General features: G+C 43.5%; 1 protein-coding gene across 7 annotated transcripts in view; it reads left to right on the top strand.

Annotated features, from left to right (window-relative positions):
- Positions 1–17,052, top strand: part of ptprt (protein tyrosine phosphatase receptor type T) — a 415,965-nt gene that overhangs the window by 128,131 nt on the left and 270,782 nt on the right. For all 7 annotated transcript variants that reach the window (XM_042301053.1, XM_042301087.1, XM_042301062.1 and 4 more), the window contains exon 3: positions 15,490–15,761. In XM_042301053.1, the coding sequence (XP_042156987.1) occupies positions 15,490–15,761 (272 nt within the window). The remainder of the gene's footprint in view (positions 1–15,489; positions 15,762–17,052) is intronic.

Consider the following 17,052-nt stretch of genomic DNA (forward strand, 5'->3'; position numbering starts at 1 on the left):
CGTGATGACAAAGTGGTCCCTGTGGTACGGTGCAAAGTTTAGGGCGTACTGTGGTATAGTCATAAAGTTAGATAGGGGACCCATCTTTGTATCTGTGCCATCATGCCGTCTGTGAACACATGGGCAGAGCCATTGAGGATACTGTGCCTTCAGAAACTATTCACACCCCACATTTTGTTGTATTACAGACTGAATTTTAAATAAATTTTGATTTTGTGTCACTGGCTTACACACAATACCCCATAATGTCAGAGTGGAGTTATTCTTTGAAATATGTATAAATGAATAAAAAATGAAAAGCTGAAATGTCTTGAGTCAATAATTATTCAACCCCTTTCTTATGGCAAGCTTAAATAAGTTCAGGAGTAAACATATGACCAGTAAGGTTTTCTAAGCAAACATTTAACATCCCTTTGAGCATGGCGAAGTTAATAATTCCACTTTGGATGGTGTACTGATACACCCAGTCACTTCAAAGATACAGGCATCCTTCCTAACCACTCAGGGATTTCACCATGAGGCCAATGGTGAATTTAAAGCAGTTACAGAGTTTAATGGCCGTGATAGGAGAAATCTGAGGGTTGATCAACAATATTGTAGTGACTCTACAATACTAACCTAAATGACAGCGAAAAGAAGGAAGCCTGTACAGAATAAAAATATTCCAAAACATGCATTCTGTTCACAATAAGGCACTAAAGTAAAACTGCAAATAAATTGCCAGAAGAAATTAACTTTATGTCCTGAATAACAAAGTATTATGTTTGGGGCAAATCCAACACAACACACCACTGAGTAACACTTCATATTTCAAGCATGGTGGTGGCTGCTTCATGTTATTTGTATGCTTGTCATTGACAAGGACTAGGAAATGTTTTGATAAAAAAAAACATAATAGAGCTAAGCAGAGGCAAAACCCTAGAGGAAAACCTGCTTCGGACAAATTCCTCTTTCAGCAGGACAATAACCTAAAACACAAGTCCAAATATAAACTGTAGTTTCTTCCCAATGAATGTTCCTGAGTGGCCTAGTTACAGTTTTGACATAAAACGGTCTTGAAAATCTATGGCAAGACTTGAAAATGGCTGTCTTTCAGATACTACAGTATATAGAAATCACAATGTTTTACCTGCATGTGACTCTGAAGGAGGATTTGAAAAAGCGATGCTCCTTTCCCTCCATCTGTCAATTACAAGATGTGCCCATCTCTTCATGTACAATTTGACAACTAATAGGTCTAAAATTGTCACTCATTAGATTATCAATTAATCCTGTCTATAGGCTAACTCTTATTATGGGTGAAATTAGTTTTACTGTAGTTTAGGTGTTTTAATGGGCAATGTTTCCCTCGGAATACATTTGATTAGTAATAGAGTTACAGTAAATAAAAACAGTCCACTTCTTTTTACAAAGTAAAACATAAAAGAATACGCTATCAAACCTGCAAGGCGCGCAGTCAAATGCCGACGCTGATAAATATGCTTAACAAACTCATTATTACTCTCTTTTGTTCTAAATTAAATCAACCTCTTCACACTCATCATTCAGTTAGGCCTAATTTAAATTATATTGTGAAGTAACTTGCACTTGGAATTATCGCCAATTGCATTCATTTGTCATTCATTCAGTGAGCTGGAATCGTTTGCTTCACTAGATAAAGTCAATGATATGTTTTTGCATGATTCTAAAGGTCTACTAAAGGTGTACTCAAAGCCTGCGCGGACCAACTGGCAAGTGTCTTCACTGACATTTTTAACCTCTCCCTCACTGAGTCTAATACCTACATGTTTCAAACAGACCACCATAGTCCCTGTGCCCAAGAAAGTGAAGGAAACGTGCCTAAATGATTACCGCCCGTAGCACTCACATCGGTAGCCATGAAGTGCTTTGAAAGGCTGGTCATGGCTCACATTAACACCATCGTGGCGGAAACCCTAGACCCACTCCAATTTGCATACCGCCCCAACATATCCACAGATGACACAATCTCAATTGCACTCCACACTGCCCTTTCCCACCTGGACAAAATGAACACCTATGTGAGAAGGCTGTTCATTTACTACAGCTCAGCGTTCAACACCATAGTGCCCACAAAGCTCATCACTAAGCTAAGGACCCTGGGACTAAACACCTCCCTCTGCACCTGGATCCTGGACATCCTCATGGGCCGCCCCGAGGCAGTAAGGGGAGGCGACAACACATCTGCACCGCTGATCCTCAAAGCTGGGGCCCCTCGGGGGTGCATTCTTAGTCCCCTCCTGTACTCCCTGTTGACCCATGACCGCATGCCCAAGCACGCTTTTTTTGTTGGAGTGCTGCAGAGATAGTTGTCCTTCTGAAAGGTCCTCCCATCTCCACAGAGGAACTTTGTGAAAGTGACCACTGGGTTCTTGTTCACCTCCCTGCCTAAGGCCATTCTCCCCCGATTGCTCTGTTTGGCTGGGCGGCCAGCTCTAGGACAAGTCTTCGTGGTTCGAACTTCTTCCATTTAAGAATGATTGAGCCCACTGTGTTTTTGGGGACCTTCAATGCTGCACATATTTTTTGGTACCCTTCCACAAATCTGTGCCTCGGCACATCCTGTCTCGGAGCTCTAAGGACAATTCCTTCGACCTCATGGTTTGGGTTTTGCTCTGACGTGTACTGTCAACTGTGGGACCTTTTATATACTGGGGGGTGGGAGCAGGCTAAATGTTTGTTTGGGGGAATATAATATCCATAAGGAGAGAGGGGGAGCACACAGAGAGGGGAAAAGGGGGTAGCAGTTAGCTGCCTAATGGCTGTTTAGCAGCCTGGTGGTCTGGGGGTAGAAGCTATTCGCCAGTCTGATCGTTTGTTCCATGCTACTCCTATACTGCCCGCGTGTGAATGATGGAAGCGGGGAGAACAGGCCGTAGCTCTGATGGCTAAGTTCCTTGATTATCCTTTTGGCCTTCCTGCGACACCTGGTGTTGTAGGTGTCCTGGACGGAAAGCAGTGAGCGCCCAGTGGTGCGTTTGGCTGAGCTTGCCACCCTCTTTAGAGCCTTGCGGTCAGCGTCAGTGGAGTTGCTGTACCAGGCCGTGATGCAGCCCGACAGTACGTTCGCGGTGGTGCTCCTGTAGAACAATGTGAGGGCCCTCCGGGACAGGCCAAATTTCTTCAGCCTCCTGATGTTGAAGAGTCGCTGCCGTGCCGCCTTCACCACGGTGTCCGTGTGGTTTTGACCATTACGCCAAGGAACTTGACGTTTTTGAACATCTCCACGGCGGACCCATTGATAAGGATGGGGGCGTGCCTATCCTGGTTCCTCTTAAAGTCCACAATCAGCTCCTTTGTTTGAGGGAGAGATTGTTTAGCTGGCACCTCTCCGTCGGATGGCCTACGTCTGTAGGCCGTCTTGTCGTTGTTGTTAATCAGGCCTAATACTGTCGTGTTGTAAGCTAACTTGAGGCCACACAGTCGTGGTTATACAGGGATTAGAGCTGGGGGCTGAGGACGCACTCTTGTGAGACCCCTGTGTTGAAGATCAGTGTGGAGGAGGTAATGTTGCCTTCCGTTACCACCTGGGGGCGGGAGGAGGTGGTGTTGTCTTTGACTTGCCTCTCGAAGCACTTCATGATGATGGAAGTGAGTGCTACGTGTCGGTAGCTGGTCTGGTAGCTGGTCTGCACATGCTCTGAGGGCACGGCTAGGGTTACCGTCTGGGCGGCCTTGCGCGAGTTAACACGCGTGAATGACTTGCATTCGTCCTCCATGGAGAAAGTAAGCACATAGCCCACGTTGTCCTCAGGGGATCTCCTCGGCAGCTCAGAGTAGGTATGCTTTTTTATTTTTTTTGCGGGTAGGGCGGCATTGGTGTCCGCAACATAACTGGCTGACCTTTTGTAAAACGTGATCGTTATTAGCCCCTGCCATATAGGCCTTGTGTCCGACCCGCTGAATGCCGCCTCGCCAAATGTTTTCCAGCGGCCCTGGTCTCGGCGTGATTCTAGTAAAACTTTGTATTTTTCAAACATCTTTATATGCAGTCTGATGTCAACAGGTTGAAATGTACCTTGAATCTTGAAGCATATGTATCTTGAAGCTTCCCCGTGCATTTCTTTAAAAAACCTTTAAATTACCTTCTAAAGTAATTTGAGACTTCTATTCCATGAGATAAAATGTAAAAACAAACTATTTTAAAAGAAACACTCACCCACATTGAAGTTCAATGTAACTGGGATATGAGGTTAATTTAATCTCTTAATAAAGTGATGTCCTATGTAGATCAAAAATAATTGTTGCAATTATTAGCTAATTCAATATCCCATTAATGAAGGTAATCAATAACTGTCAACATTTTACTTTTATTGTAGCCAAATACATTAGTAGAACACATTGCAAAAACCTTGCAAAGAAATTGACAAAATCTCAATACCCAGGGCTGAACAGACCATGCCCTCCTTATTTACAGTTATGTGACTAAATTAATGACCTTTTACTAAACACTTTTCCTGCCAATGGAACTGGATGTCAATTCCCCTTAATAACGTAGTAACTTTGTTTACAAGCAATAAATGAGAGGCAAATCAAGAGGCAAATTGAGGTATGGAAACAGGCAGTGCTTAACTGCAAGAGGAAGACACTTGTATCAGCGACTAGATCAGGCTATTTGCATTCAGGCGCTCTGCTGTACCAACCTGCTGTACCACCCATCCCCTCGATAATAGCACTTCAATTATTGATTTCCCATTTATTAGATTCCCCGAGGAAGACCCCCCCCCCATCCCATGTCTTAACAGTATACAGCCTCCGATGAGAGAAGGTCAATGAGGGGGGCTGGCGTGATGTTGAATTGGCCAAGTAGGAATACATACACTAAGCCTATGGGCTTGTCGTGTCGCGCCCTTTGCTTTCCTCCTGTTACTATGGGAAATGTGTAAAGCGTAGTGGCACGATGTCGCTGTGATGTCCCATCGCTGTGATGACGAGAGGGAAGCTTTGAACGAATGTGTGTTGGCACTGCCACAGATGAGGCTGGATGTTAATAATTAGGGCATGGCGAGGGGAGAGGAGGCGAATCATGCAGGGCCTTTACACATTGACGAAAGGGAACATATGGGGTCCATGCCGCACGGCTCTGTGGCATCAACCCGCCACGGCTGCCTCTGCCGCCGGAGGAGAAGTGTGAAGGGACCCGTGAATTGGGTGTGTTTAATGTGTGAAATGGGCAGAGGTCCAACGGCGTGAGCTGGGGATGCACTCTCCCTTTCCTGGGTCCCTGGACAGGCCCCTGATTGGGGCTTGTAGTGGGGGGGGGGGGTGTAGTACCAGTGCATGCAAGAGTGGTTGGAAATCAGTTAAAACCGACAAGGAGGAGGAGCAGGAACTGCACTGTTTCAACACCAGCTGCTCCACGACTGGGCTGCTGGGGGACAGTTGACAGTCCCCCCTTTGCCTCAGATTTACAGCTTCGTAGTCTAACCCTTTTTTCTGTATTTCCAGTGTATTAGCCTTCCTAGGGACACCACTGATTACTACCCTCATCTAGTTCGATGGTAAATTGGAGGCTTTTATTGTCTCAATAAATAATGTTGGGAAACGAAGGAATGAGAAATGTCTCGACTTTATCAGACTTAGCAGCAGCTGGCTCCAAATACAGGGCCCATCCGATAATTGCATATTAAAGTGACAACTAGCAGAGCTTTAGCCATTTGTCATTATCTTGGAACGCATTATGATGGTGGGAGTGTGACACTCAAATCTCTTTCTCACTCGGTGGAGGCAGCTCGGTTTTGTAAACAACAGCCCACACCATATAATGCTATCCATACACCCATAAAGGGAATTGAAACCTGCCAAACCTACACCCTGACGAATACACCCTAGTTAAGACGAATACACTGTGGCTGTTGTCCTACTATATCCAATTGCTTCTCATTGTCATTATATTTCGGCAAAATGTGGTAGTGGGGCATGGCCAATTGCACGGTCTCCACCAATTTGTTTAAAAGGTCTTCTTCTTGGCCGCAGAAACAAAATGTTGCAGTTTGCACATTTCCTGCAATTCTACATATTTTGCCAAACAGCAATATTTTGTCTCCGCGGTCAAGGCGAAGGCTTTTAAAATTTTGGGTCGTTGACTGTGCAATTTTCAGAATTTTTAAATTTTATCTGATGTCTAGTTTTTATTGGTAATTGATTGTTAGTTCTCAAAGATTATTTTATTTAAAAATACACTATATATGGGCGGCAGGGTAGCCTAGTGGTTAGAGCGTTGGACTAGTAACCGAAAGGTTGCAAGTTCGAATCCCGAGCTGACAAGGTACAAATCTGTCGTTCTGCCCCTGAACAGGCAGTTAATGCACCTATGCCGGCTGTTCCTAGGCCGGTATAGAACATAAGAATTTGTTCTTAACTGACTTGCCTAGTAAAATAAAGGTAAAATTAAATATACAAAGGTTGTGGACACCTGTTGCTAATAGGTGCATAAAATCAAGCACAAAGCCATGCAATTGCAATAGACAAACATTGACAGTAGAATGACCGTACTGAAGAATGACCGTACTGACTTTCAATGCGGCACTGTCATAGTGCCGCATTGAACAAGTCAGTTCGTCAAAGTTCTGCCCTGCTAGTGCTGTCACGGTCATCTGTAAGTGCTGTTGTGAAGTGGAAATGAGCAACTACGGCTCTGCCGCGAAGTTGTAGGCCACACAAGCTCATGGAACGGGACCACTGAGTGCTGAAGCGCGTAAATAATTGTCTGTCCTCGGTTGCAACATTCACTTTTTAGTTCCAAACTGCCTCTGACAGCAACATCAGCACAAGAGCTGTTCGTCAGGAGCTTCAATAAATGGGTTTCCATGGCCGAGCAGCAGTACACAAGCCCAAGATATTTCATGCACAATGCCAAGCTTTGGCTGGAGTGGTGTAAAGCTTGCTGCCATTGGACTCTGGAGCAGTGGAAATGCGCTTCACCATCTGGCAGTCTGAAGGACAAATATGTGTTTGGCGGATGCCGGGAGAATGCTACCTGCCCGAATGCATAATGCCAAATATTTTTTTGGGGAATTAAGGTCTGGGAAATAAAGGTCTGGGGCTGTTTTTCATGGTTCGGGCTAGGCCCAGAGAAGAGAAATCTTTACGCTACAGCATACAATGACATTCTAGGCTTGCCAACTTGGTGTCAACAGTTTGGGGAAGGCCCTTTTCTGTTTCAGCATGACAATGCTCCTGAGCACAAAGTGAGGGCCATACAGTAATGGTTTGTCGATATCTGTGTGGAAGAACTTGACTGGCCTGCACAGAGCCCTGACCTCAACCTCATCGAACACCTTTGGGATGAATTGGAGCCAGGCCTAATCGCCCAACATCAGTGCCTGACCTCACTAATGCTCTTGTGGCTGAATGGCAGCAAGTCCCCAAAGCAATGTTCCAACATCTTTGAAAGCATTTCCAGAATAGGGGAGGCTGTTATAACAGCAAAGAGGGGACCAATTCCATATTAATTCCCATGATTTTGGAATGAGATGTTTGACAAGTGTCCAAATACTTTTGGTAATGTAGTTTAAATAGCTCTTTTCCACATACTTTCTACATTTTAGTCATTTAAGTTGACAGAAAACTATTTTCTAAAACATACATACAGTGCATTGGGAAAGTATTTAGACCCTTTGTCTTTTTCCACATTTTGTTACGTTACAGCCTTATTCTAAAATGAATTCATTATTTTTTTTAATTCAGCAAAACACACACAATAGCCCATAATGACAAAGGGAAAACAGGTTGTTAGAAATGTGTGCATTTATAAAAAACAAAACATAAATACCGTATTTACATAAGTATTCAGGCCCTTTGCCTAGAGAGACGAAGTTGAGCTCAGGTGCATCCTGTTTCCATTGATTTTCTTTGAGATGTTTCTACAACTTGGTTGGAGTACACCTATGGTTAATTCAATTGATTTGGAAAGGCACACACTTGTCAAAATAATTTCCAAAGTTGACAGTGCATGTCAGAGGAAAAACCAAGCCATGAGGTCAAAGTAATTGTCCTTAGAGCTCCGAGACAGAATTGTGTCGAGGCACAGATCTTGGGAAGGCTATGAAAGAATTTCTGCAATATTCAAAATCCCCAAGAACACAATGGCCTCCATTATACTTAAATGGAAGAAGTTTGGAACCACCAAGACTCTTCCTAGAGATGGCCGCCCAGCCAAACTGAGCAATCGGGGGAGAAGGGCCTTGGTCAGGGAGGTGACCAACCCAATGGTCACTCTGACAGAGCTCCAGAGTTCCTCTCACATTTATATAAGGCACATTATATAAATGTGATGGGAGAACCTTCCAGAAGGACATCCATCTCTGCAGCACTCCACGAATCAGGCCAGACTGAAGCCACTCTTCAGTAAAATGCACATGATAGTCCGCTTGGAGTTTGCCAATAGGCACCTAAAAACTCTCAGACCATTAGAAACAAGATTCTCTGGTCTGATGAACCAATATTGAACTATTTTACCTGAATGCCAAGCATCACATCTATAGGAACCCTGGCACCATCCCTACGGTGAAGGATGGTAGTGGCAGCCTCATGCTGTGTGGATGTTTTTTAGCAGCAGGGACTGGGAGACTAGTCAGGATCGAGGGAAAGATGAATAGAGCAAAGTACAGAAAGATCCTTGGTGAAAACCTGCTCGAGAGTGCACAGGTTCACCTTCCAACAGGAAAAGGAGTGGCTTCAGGACAAGTCTCTGAATGTCCTTGAGTGGCCCAGCCAGAGCCCGATCTAACATCTCTGGAGAGACCTGAAAATAGTTGTGCAGCAGCGCTCCCCATCCAACCTGACTGAGCTTAAAATCGTCTGCATAGAAGAATGGGAGAAACTTCCCAAATACAGTTGTGCCAAGCTTTTGTAGCGTCATACCCAAGACTCAAGGTTGTAATCACTGCCAAAGGTGCTTCAACAAAGTACTGAGTAAAGGGTCTGCATAATTATGTAAATATGATAATTCAATTTTTATGTTTTCCTTTTCATGTTTTCATGTTTTATAAATTAGCAAAAAAGTTTTTTACTTTGTCATTATGGGGTATTATGGGGTATTGTGTGTAGATTTGATGAGGGGGAAAAACAATTTCATACATTTTAGAATAAGGCCGTAACATAACGAATTGTGGAAAAAGTCAAGGGGTATGAATACTTCACAAAAGCTAAATATCTATATTTACAGTTGAAGTCAGAAGTTTACATACACCTTAGCCAAATACATTTAAACTCAGTTTTTCATTTAATCCTAGTAAAAATTCCTTGTTTTAGGTCAGTTAGGATCACCACTTTATTTTAAGAATGTGTACTGTCAGAATAATAGAATAATAGTAGAGAGAATGATTTAATTCGGCTTTTGTTTTTTTCATCACATTCCCAGTGGGTCAGATGTTTACATACACTCAATTAGTATTTGGTAGCATTGCCCTTAAATTGTTTAACTTGGGTTAAACGTTTCGGGTTGCCTTCCACAAGCTTCCCACAATAAGTTGGGTGAATTTTGGCCCATTCCTCCTGACGGAGCTGGTGTAACTGAGTCAGGTTTGCACGCCCAATTTTTCAGTTTTTGATTTGTTAAAAAGTTTGAAATATCCAATAAATGTCGTTCCACTTCATGATTGTGTCCCACTTGTTGTTGATTCTTCACAAAAAAATACAGTTTTATATCTTTATGTTTGAAGCCTGAAATGTGGCAAAAGGTCGCAAAGTTCAAGGGGGCCGAATACTTTCGCAAGGCACTGTATATATAATGTTTAATTTCATGTATGTATTGTATGGGAGAAGGTGGGCCGAGGAGCACCGCAAACAGACTATTTTTCGAGGAATGGATCACAATAAAAATGCCATATTCTGTACTTGATGTGTGGCTGTTTGGGGTGTGATGTAGGCCTACATGTCAAAATATCATGTCATGTCAGCAAAATATGTCACTTTAGAAGATTGTCATGTGTTTCATGGTAATTGAATTGCTCTCCATATGACCCCATGGTGCCTGTACAAGGTGTGAAACTTGTGATGAAATGTAACACCCCAGCACTCGTCAGGTAGACACTTCTAGAGGTTATGTGGGCCTGGTTAACACACAACACAGATATTGGCTGTGTGTTGAAGCTGGAGGGAGGCGGTGGGTGTATATAGTGTGTGTGAGTAAAAATGTGTGTATCTGCGAGAGTGTGTGTGTGTTGGCAAGATGAAGTTGGTGAGAGTGCTGATGTAAAACGGCGGTGGCTGAGGCGAATGAGAAATGTAATCAGCCTAGTTCATTAGCCATGGCCTAGTTAGGGTCTCCACTATATTGGTTCACCACTCTGAATTGATTTGCCCTATTCTGGACCCAAAGTTGTGATGATTGATGTCTTTGCATAGCCCATTGATATGCTTAACATAATTTTGTGATGAATCGTCTGATTCCACATGCCATTCTATGACCCTATTCACATTAGCAGACAGCATGTGTCACTGGTGAGTTATAATGTGGCAGATGAAATTTACCTGGAAAGAGGATGTCATCATTTTACCTTCTCATTTGATCTCCACTGACACATTTAAGTTCTCATTTGTGTCAGGGAATCCATTATGGTTTCAAGGGGAGCTGCCCTGGCTGCTAGCGTGCTGTGCTAACATGCTAGTTGTTTGAAGGGATAAGTGTATCAGTTAGAATCAGGTAATTGTCTGTGTCAAGTATTCAAGCTAAATTAAATAATTCCTTTCATGGAATAATTTACTGAGTTTATCTACACTTTTTATGAATTTAGAGGGAAATTATGTTGTCCGAAGACAGTTTTTCTAAAAACGGAACCTAATCCTATAATTGCTACTCTCTCATGTAAGTTTGTACATTATGGACAAAAGCCTTTATGATTTAGGCCACTTGCCTTGTGCCAGAAACCTCCCAGATATTTTTGCCCACCTATTGCCAAATGTGAGACAAGCTATAAAACCACATACCAATCTATAAAACGGTAATAAAAGGTTAGAGATAGTCTAAAACATTTCTTGGGGAGGGGGGCCAGTATGTGGGCTCTGAATGTGTGTTTCCAAACAGAAACAAATGTCTTTGGTGTTGTTTTACCTCCGATTAGCTGATCAATTGGAAGGCACTCGATCCAGATCCTTGACATGTCCCTGGCTTGGTGTTCAGTTATCAAAACAACGTCCCTGAGAATGTCTGTCGCTTCAATATATTCTTTGTTATTCCAGCAGCACGTCCTCTCACACCTATTCGTCTCTCTCTCTGTCTGAACCACACACATTTTACACTACCTTTACTTTGATCCATCACTCTGCTCTGTCTTTCTCTTCTCTACTTGCAGATTCCAACAATATTGTATAATAAAAGTACAGTAGTTCACTGTCGCAATAGTTCCTCAGACATTCCTGAGACTTGATGGGTCTGGATTGAAATAGTATGTTTTCTTTCAAATACTTTTTAGCGTTTGAATAAAAGATCACAGAAATGTTGCATATGCACAAAAAGATTATTTCTCTCAAATTTGTGCACACATTTGTTGACATCCATGTTAGTGAGCAGTGTATCCTTTGTCAAGATAATCCACCCACCTGACAGGTGTGTCATATCAAGAAGCTTAAACAGCATGATCATTATCCAGATGGCGGCAACAGAGAGGGCCATATCGCTTCTAGTCCTTAGGAAACATTGCAGTATTTTGTCTTTTTTATATATTATTTCAAACATTGTTAGCCCAGAAAATCTTAAGTGTTATTACATACAGCCCGGGAAGAACTATTGGATATCAGAGCGACGTCAACTCACCAGACCTACGACCAGGAATACGACTTTCCCGAAGCGGATCCTTTGTTCGAACCACCCAAGGCATTCGAACTGATTGCAGAGGCTGACCCAAAACAACGTCGCCACAAAAGAGGTAGACAGAGCGGGCTTCTGGTCAGACTTCGGAGGCGCGCACACCACCCACCGCTTCCAAGTATATTACTCGCTAATGTCCAGTCTCTAGATAACAAGGTAAATGAAATTAGGGCAAGGATTGTAACATACTCTGTGTCACGGAAACATGGCTCTCTGGGGATATGATTCTTTGTGCGACACGCCAACAGTGATAAACATCTCTCCTGGAAGAAGAAGGGCGGGGGTGTATGTTTCATGATTAACGACTCATGATGTAATTGTAACAGCATACAGGAATGCAAATCCTTTTGTTCACCTGACCTAAAATTCCTCACAATCAAATGCCGACCATATTATCTACCAAGAGAATTCTTGTCAGTTATTGTCACAGCCGTGTATATCCCCCCTCAAGCCGATACCACGACGGCCCTCAAGGAACTTCAATGGACTTTATGCAAACTGGAAACCATATATATTGAGAATGCATTTATTGTAGCTGGGGATTTTAACAAAGCTAATTTGAGAACAAGGCTACCTAAATTCTAGCAGCATATTGATTGTAACACCCGGGCTGGCAAAACACTGGATCACTGCTACTCTAACTTCTGCAATGCGTACAAGGCCCTCCCCTGCCCCCCTTTCGGCAAATCTGACCCCGACTCCATTTTGCTTCTCCCCTCATATAGGCAGGAACTCAAACAGGATGTACCCGTGACAAAGACTATTCAACGCTGGTCTGACCAATCGGAATCCACACTTCAAGGTTGTTTTGACGGGGACATGTTCCGGGTAGCCTCAGAGTAACTAATATAGATTTACACGCTCTTTCGGTGAGTGAGTTTATAAGGACGTGCATAGGAGATGTTGTTCCCACTGTGATTATTAAAACCTAACCTAACCACAAACCATGGGTAGAGGGTATCATTCGCGCAAAACTGAAAGCGCGAACCACTGCATTTAACCATGGAAAGGTGATCAGGAATATGGCTGAATATAAACAGTGTAGTTATTCCCTCCGCAAGGCAATCAAATAATCGAAATGTAGGTATAGAGACAAAGTGGAGTCGCAATTCAACAGCTCAGACACGAGACGTATGTGCCAGGGTTTAAAGGCAATCACAGACTACAAAAAAAACAGCCACTTCACTTGCCTGCTTTGAGGACAATACAGTGCAACCGACGTAGCCCGCTACCAAGGACTGTGGGCTCTCCTCCTCCGTGGCCGACGTGAGTAAAACATTTAAACGTGTTAACCCTCGCAAGGCTGCTGGCCCAGACGCATGCGCAGACCATCTGGCTGGTGTGTTTACAGACATATTCAATCTCTCCCTATCCCAGTCTGCTGTCCCCACATGCTTCAAGATGGCCACCATTGTTCCTGTACACAAGAATGCAAAGGTAACTGAACTAAAGGATCATATCACCTCCACCGGTCACCCTAGACCCACTTCAATTTACTTAATGCCCCAATAGATCCGCAGACGATGCAATCTTCATCACACTGCACACTTCCCTAACCAATCTCGACAAGAGGAATACCTGTTCATTGACTACAGCTCAGCATTCAACACCATAGTACCCTCAAATCTCATCATTAAGCTTGAGGTCCTGGGTCTCAGCCCCACCCTGCTCAATTTGGTCCTGGACTTCCTGACAGGCCGCCAGCAGGTGGTGAAGGTAGGAAACAACATATCCGCTTCACTGATCCTCAACACTGTGGCCCCACAAGGATCAATGCTCACACCCTCATGTACTCCCTGTTCACCCACGACAGCGTGGCCATGTTTGCAGACAACACAACAGTAGTAGGCTTGATCACCAAAAACGACAAGACAGCCTATAGGTAGGAGGCGAGGGCACTCGGAGTGTGGGGTCAGGAAAACAACTTCTCACTCAATGTCAACAAAGCAAAGGAGATGATCATGGACTTCAAGAAAAAGAAGAGGGAGCACCCCCCTATCCACATCAACGGGACAGCAGTGGAGAAGGTGGAAAGTTCCTTGGCGTACACATCACAAACAAACTGAAATGGTCCACCCACACAGACGGTGCGGTGAAGAAGGTGCAACAACAAATATGTTGTTCAAATATGGCTTGTCGCCTAAAACCCTCACAAACTTTTATCCGTATTACCGCCTGGTACGGAAACTGCACTGCCCACAACTGCAGGCCTCTCCAGAGGGTGGTGTGGTCTGCACAACGCATCACCGAGGGAAAACTATCTGCCCTCCAGGACACCTACAGCACCCGATGTTACAGGAAGGACAAAAATCACCCGAGCCACTGCCTGTTCACCCCGCTACCATCCAGAAGGCGAGGTCAGTACAGGTGCATCAAAGCTGGGACCGAGAGACAGAAGCTGTTTTTCAATCTCAAGGCTGTCAGACTGTTAAACAGCCATCACTAACACAGAAAGGCTGCTGCCTACATACAGACTCAAACTCATTGGCCACTCTAACAAATGGATCAGTAGTCACCTTATTAATGCCACTTTAATAATGTTTACATATCTTGTATTACTCATCCCGTATGTTTATACTGTATTTTATACCATTTATTGGCTCTTGCCTATGCCCTCGGTCATTGCTGATCCATATATTAATGTGTACATATTCTTATTCCATCCCTCTACTTAGATTTGTGTGTTTGGTTGTTGTGGAATTGTTAGATTACTTGTTAGATATTGCTGCACTGTCGGAACTAGAAGCACAAGAATTTCACTACACTCGCAATAACATCTGCTAACCATGTGTATGTGACCAATAAAATTTGATTTGATGTACCTTGCGGGATCTCCTGGGGCGGGGGGGGGGTGCTGTCTGTAATAAGGAGTATTTCGGTCTGTAATAAAGCCCTTTTGTGGGGAAAACTCATTCTGATTGGCTGGTCCTGGCTCCAGTGGGTGAGCCTGGATCCCATGTGGGTGGGCCTATGCCCTCCCAGGCCCACTCAAGGCTGTGCCCCTCCCCAGTTGTGAACTCCATAGATTAGGGCCTAATTAATTTATTTGTTGACTGATTTCCTAATATGAACTGTAATTCAGTCAAATCAATGAAATTGTTCAATGTATGAGAGAGCGAGAGAACTATGTAAGTGAGAGAGAGGTGTGTGGGTACCTAAAATGATTTTTCCTCAAAAGTGATTTATTTAACCTGGTCATTTGCAGTGAGCGATGATTTGCCAGAGAATTATTGCTGAGGTGACTAAGCTCCCCACTCTAAGGTCCTTTTGGGGACCCATTTCAGCGATGGTCGAGGACTGAAATATACTAATTTAGGGCCATTTCAGCCAAATGGATGAAAGTTGTGGTGCACAAAGTTTGCCTCTGTGTGATGTAAAACACCAGTAGATGAAAATTACCACATTGCTCATATTCCATTGCTCATTACTATCGCAATGTTTTGGTTTTGCCTCTAAAACCTGGGCTGCGTCTGAAATGACACCCTATTCTCTATATGGACTCTATATGGAATATGGTGCCATTGGGGACTGAAGCAAAATCTTAGAAATTGTTGTATGTTGCGTTGATATTTTTGTTGAGTGTATTTGAAAGAAAACAAATACTATTTGAACCCGTGTCTGGTAGACAACAGTAACAGGTTCTTTCTCGTCCCTGATAGGTTCTTTCATGGTGGTGAACGGCTCGGGACGGGCGTCGGGGCAGAAGGCCCACCTGCTCCTGCCCACCCTGAAGGAGAATGACACCCACTGCATCGACTTCCACTACTCTCTATCCAGCCGCGATGGCTCCAGTCCCGGGGTGCTCAACGTCTACATCAAGGTGAACGGCGGCACCCAGGGAAACCCTGTGTGGAATGCCTCCGCCTCGGTGACCGAGGGCTGGGTCAAGGCCGAGCTGGCAATCAGCACCTTCTGGCCCAACTCCTATCAGGTGAGGGGAGAGCTTCAATGTCACCACATACTGCCACATCTGTGTGGTTTTCATGGCACACAACATAAAACATTTTTAAAATGTTTGCAAGGAAAACAAAATAGTTTCTTGTTGGACATGCTCAAGCCACTGTTCAGAACCAGTATGCTGTGTGGTAGGCCTATGATTTTTTTTAATGATATTTTTATATTAATATTGCCTGTCATACAGTTCGACCACCGACCGGGAATGTTCAGATGGAACCCAATTGGTTTATCTGCAGTCTTCCTAAAGTTAGCAAAATAAGGTTAAGAAATTGCTTAAACTTCAATACAAATAATTTTTCAGTAACTAGATTACTCGCACCATGGGGTTATTGGTGAAATTGAATCGGATGAGAATCACCACGTTAAATGCTCTGATTTGATTACAATTATTCATCTATTTCTCTAGCATTCTTTACTGCCTATTTGCCAACCTTTTTAAAACAGTTTTTTGCTTCATGAACAAGTCTCCAATCTCAACAGCACCGTATTCCTTCTACAGTGCACAACTTTTGATCAGAGTCCTATGCTCCCTGATTTAAAAGTAATCCACTGAATAGGGAAAAGGGTGTTATTTGAGATGCAACCCAGGTTTTAGAGGTAAAAACCGAAACATTGCGATAGTAATTTGTTCTCTCTCTGGAATATGAGCAATGTGGTAATTTTCATCTACTGGGGTTTTACATCACACAGAGGCAAACTTTGTGCAGCACAACTTTCATCCCATTTTGCTGAAATGGGTCCTCGCTGAAATGGGTCCCCAAAAGGACCTCAGAGTGGGGAGCTTAGTCACCTCAGACAGAATTATCTTGACAAATCATCGCTCACTGCAAATTACCATGTTAAATAACCTTTGAGGAAAAATAGTTTTAGGTATCCACACAACTCTCTCTCTCTCTCTCTCTTTCTCTTTCTCTCTCTGCTATCTCTCTCTCTATATACAGTGCATTCGGAAAGTATTCAGACCCCTTGACTTTTTCCATATTTTGTTACGTTACAGCCTTATTCTAAAATGTATTAAATAGTTTCCCCCCCCTCATCAATCTACACATAATACCACACAATGACAAAGCAAAAACAAAAGCAATAACAAAGCAATAAACTGATATAACATTTACATAAGTATTCAGACGCTTTACTCAGTACTTTGTTGAAGCACCTTTGGCAGCAATTGCTGCGTTGGGTCTTCTTGGGTATGACGCTACAAGCTTGACACACCTGTATTTGTGGAGTTTCTCCCATTCTTTTCTGCAGATCCTCTCAAACTC

This window comes from Oncorhynchus tshawytscha, linkage group LG02 (assembly GCF_018296145.1).
Source record: "Oncorhynchus tshawytscha isolate Ot180627B linkage group LG02, Otsh_v2.0, whole genome shotgun sequence".
NCBI lineage: Eukaryota > Metazoa > Chordata > Actinopteri > Salmoniformes > Salmonidae > Oncorhynchus > Oncorhynchus tshawytscha.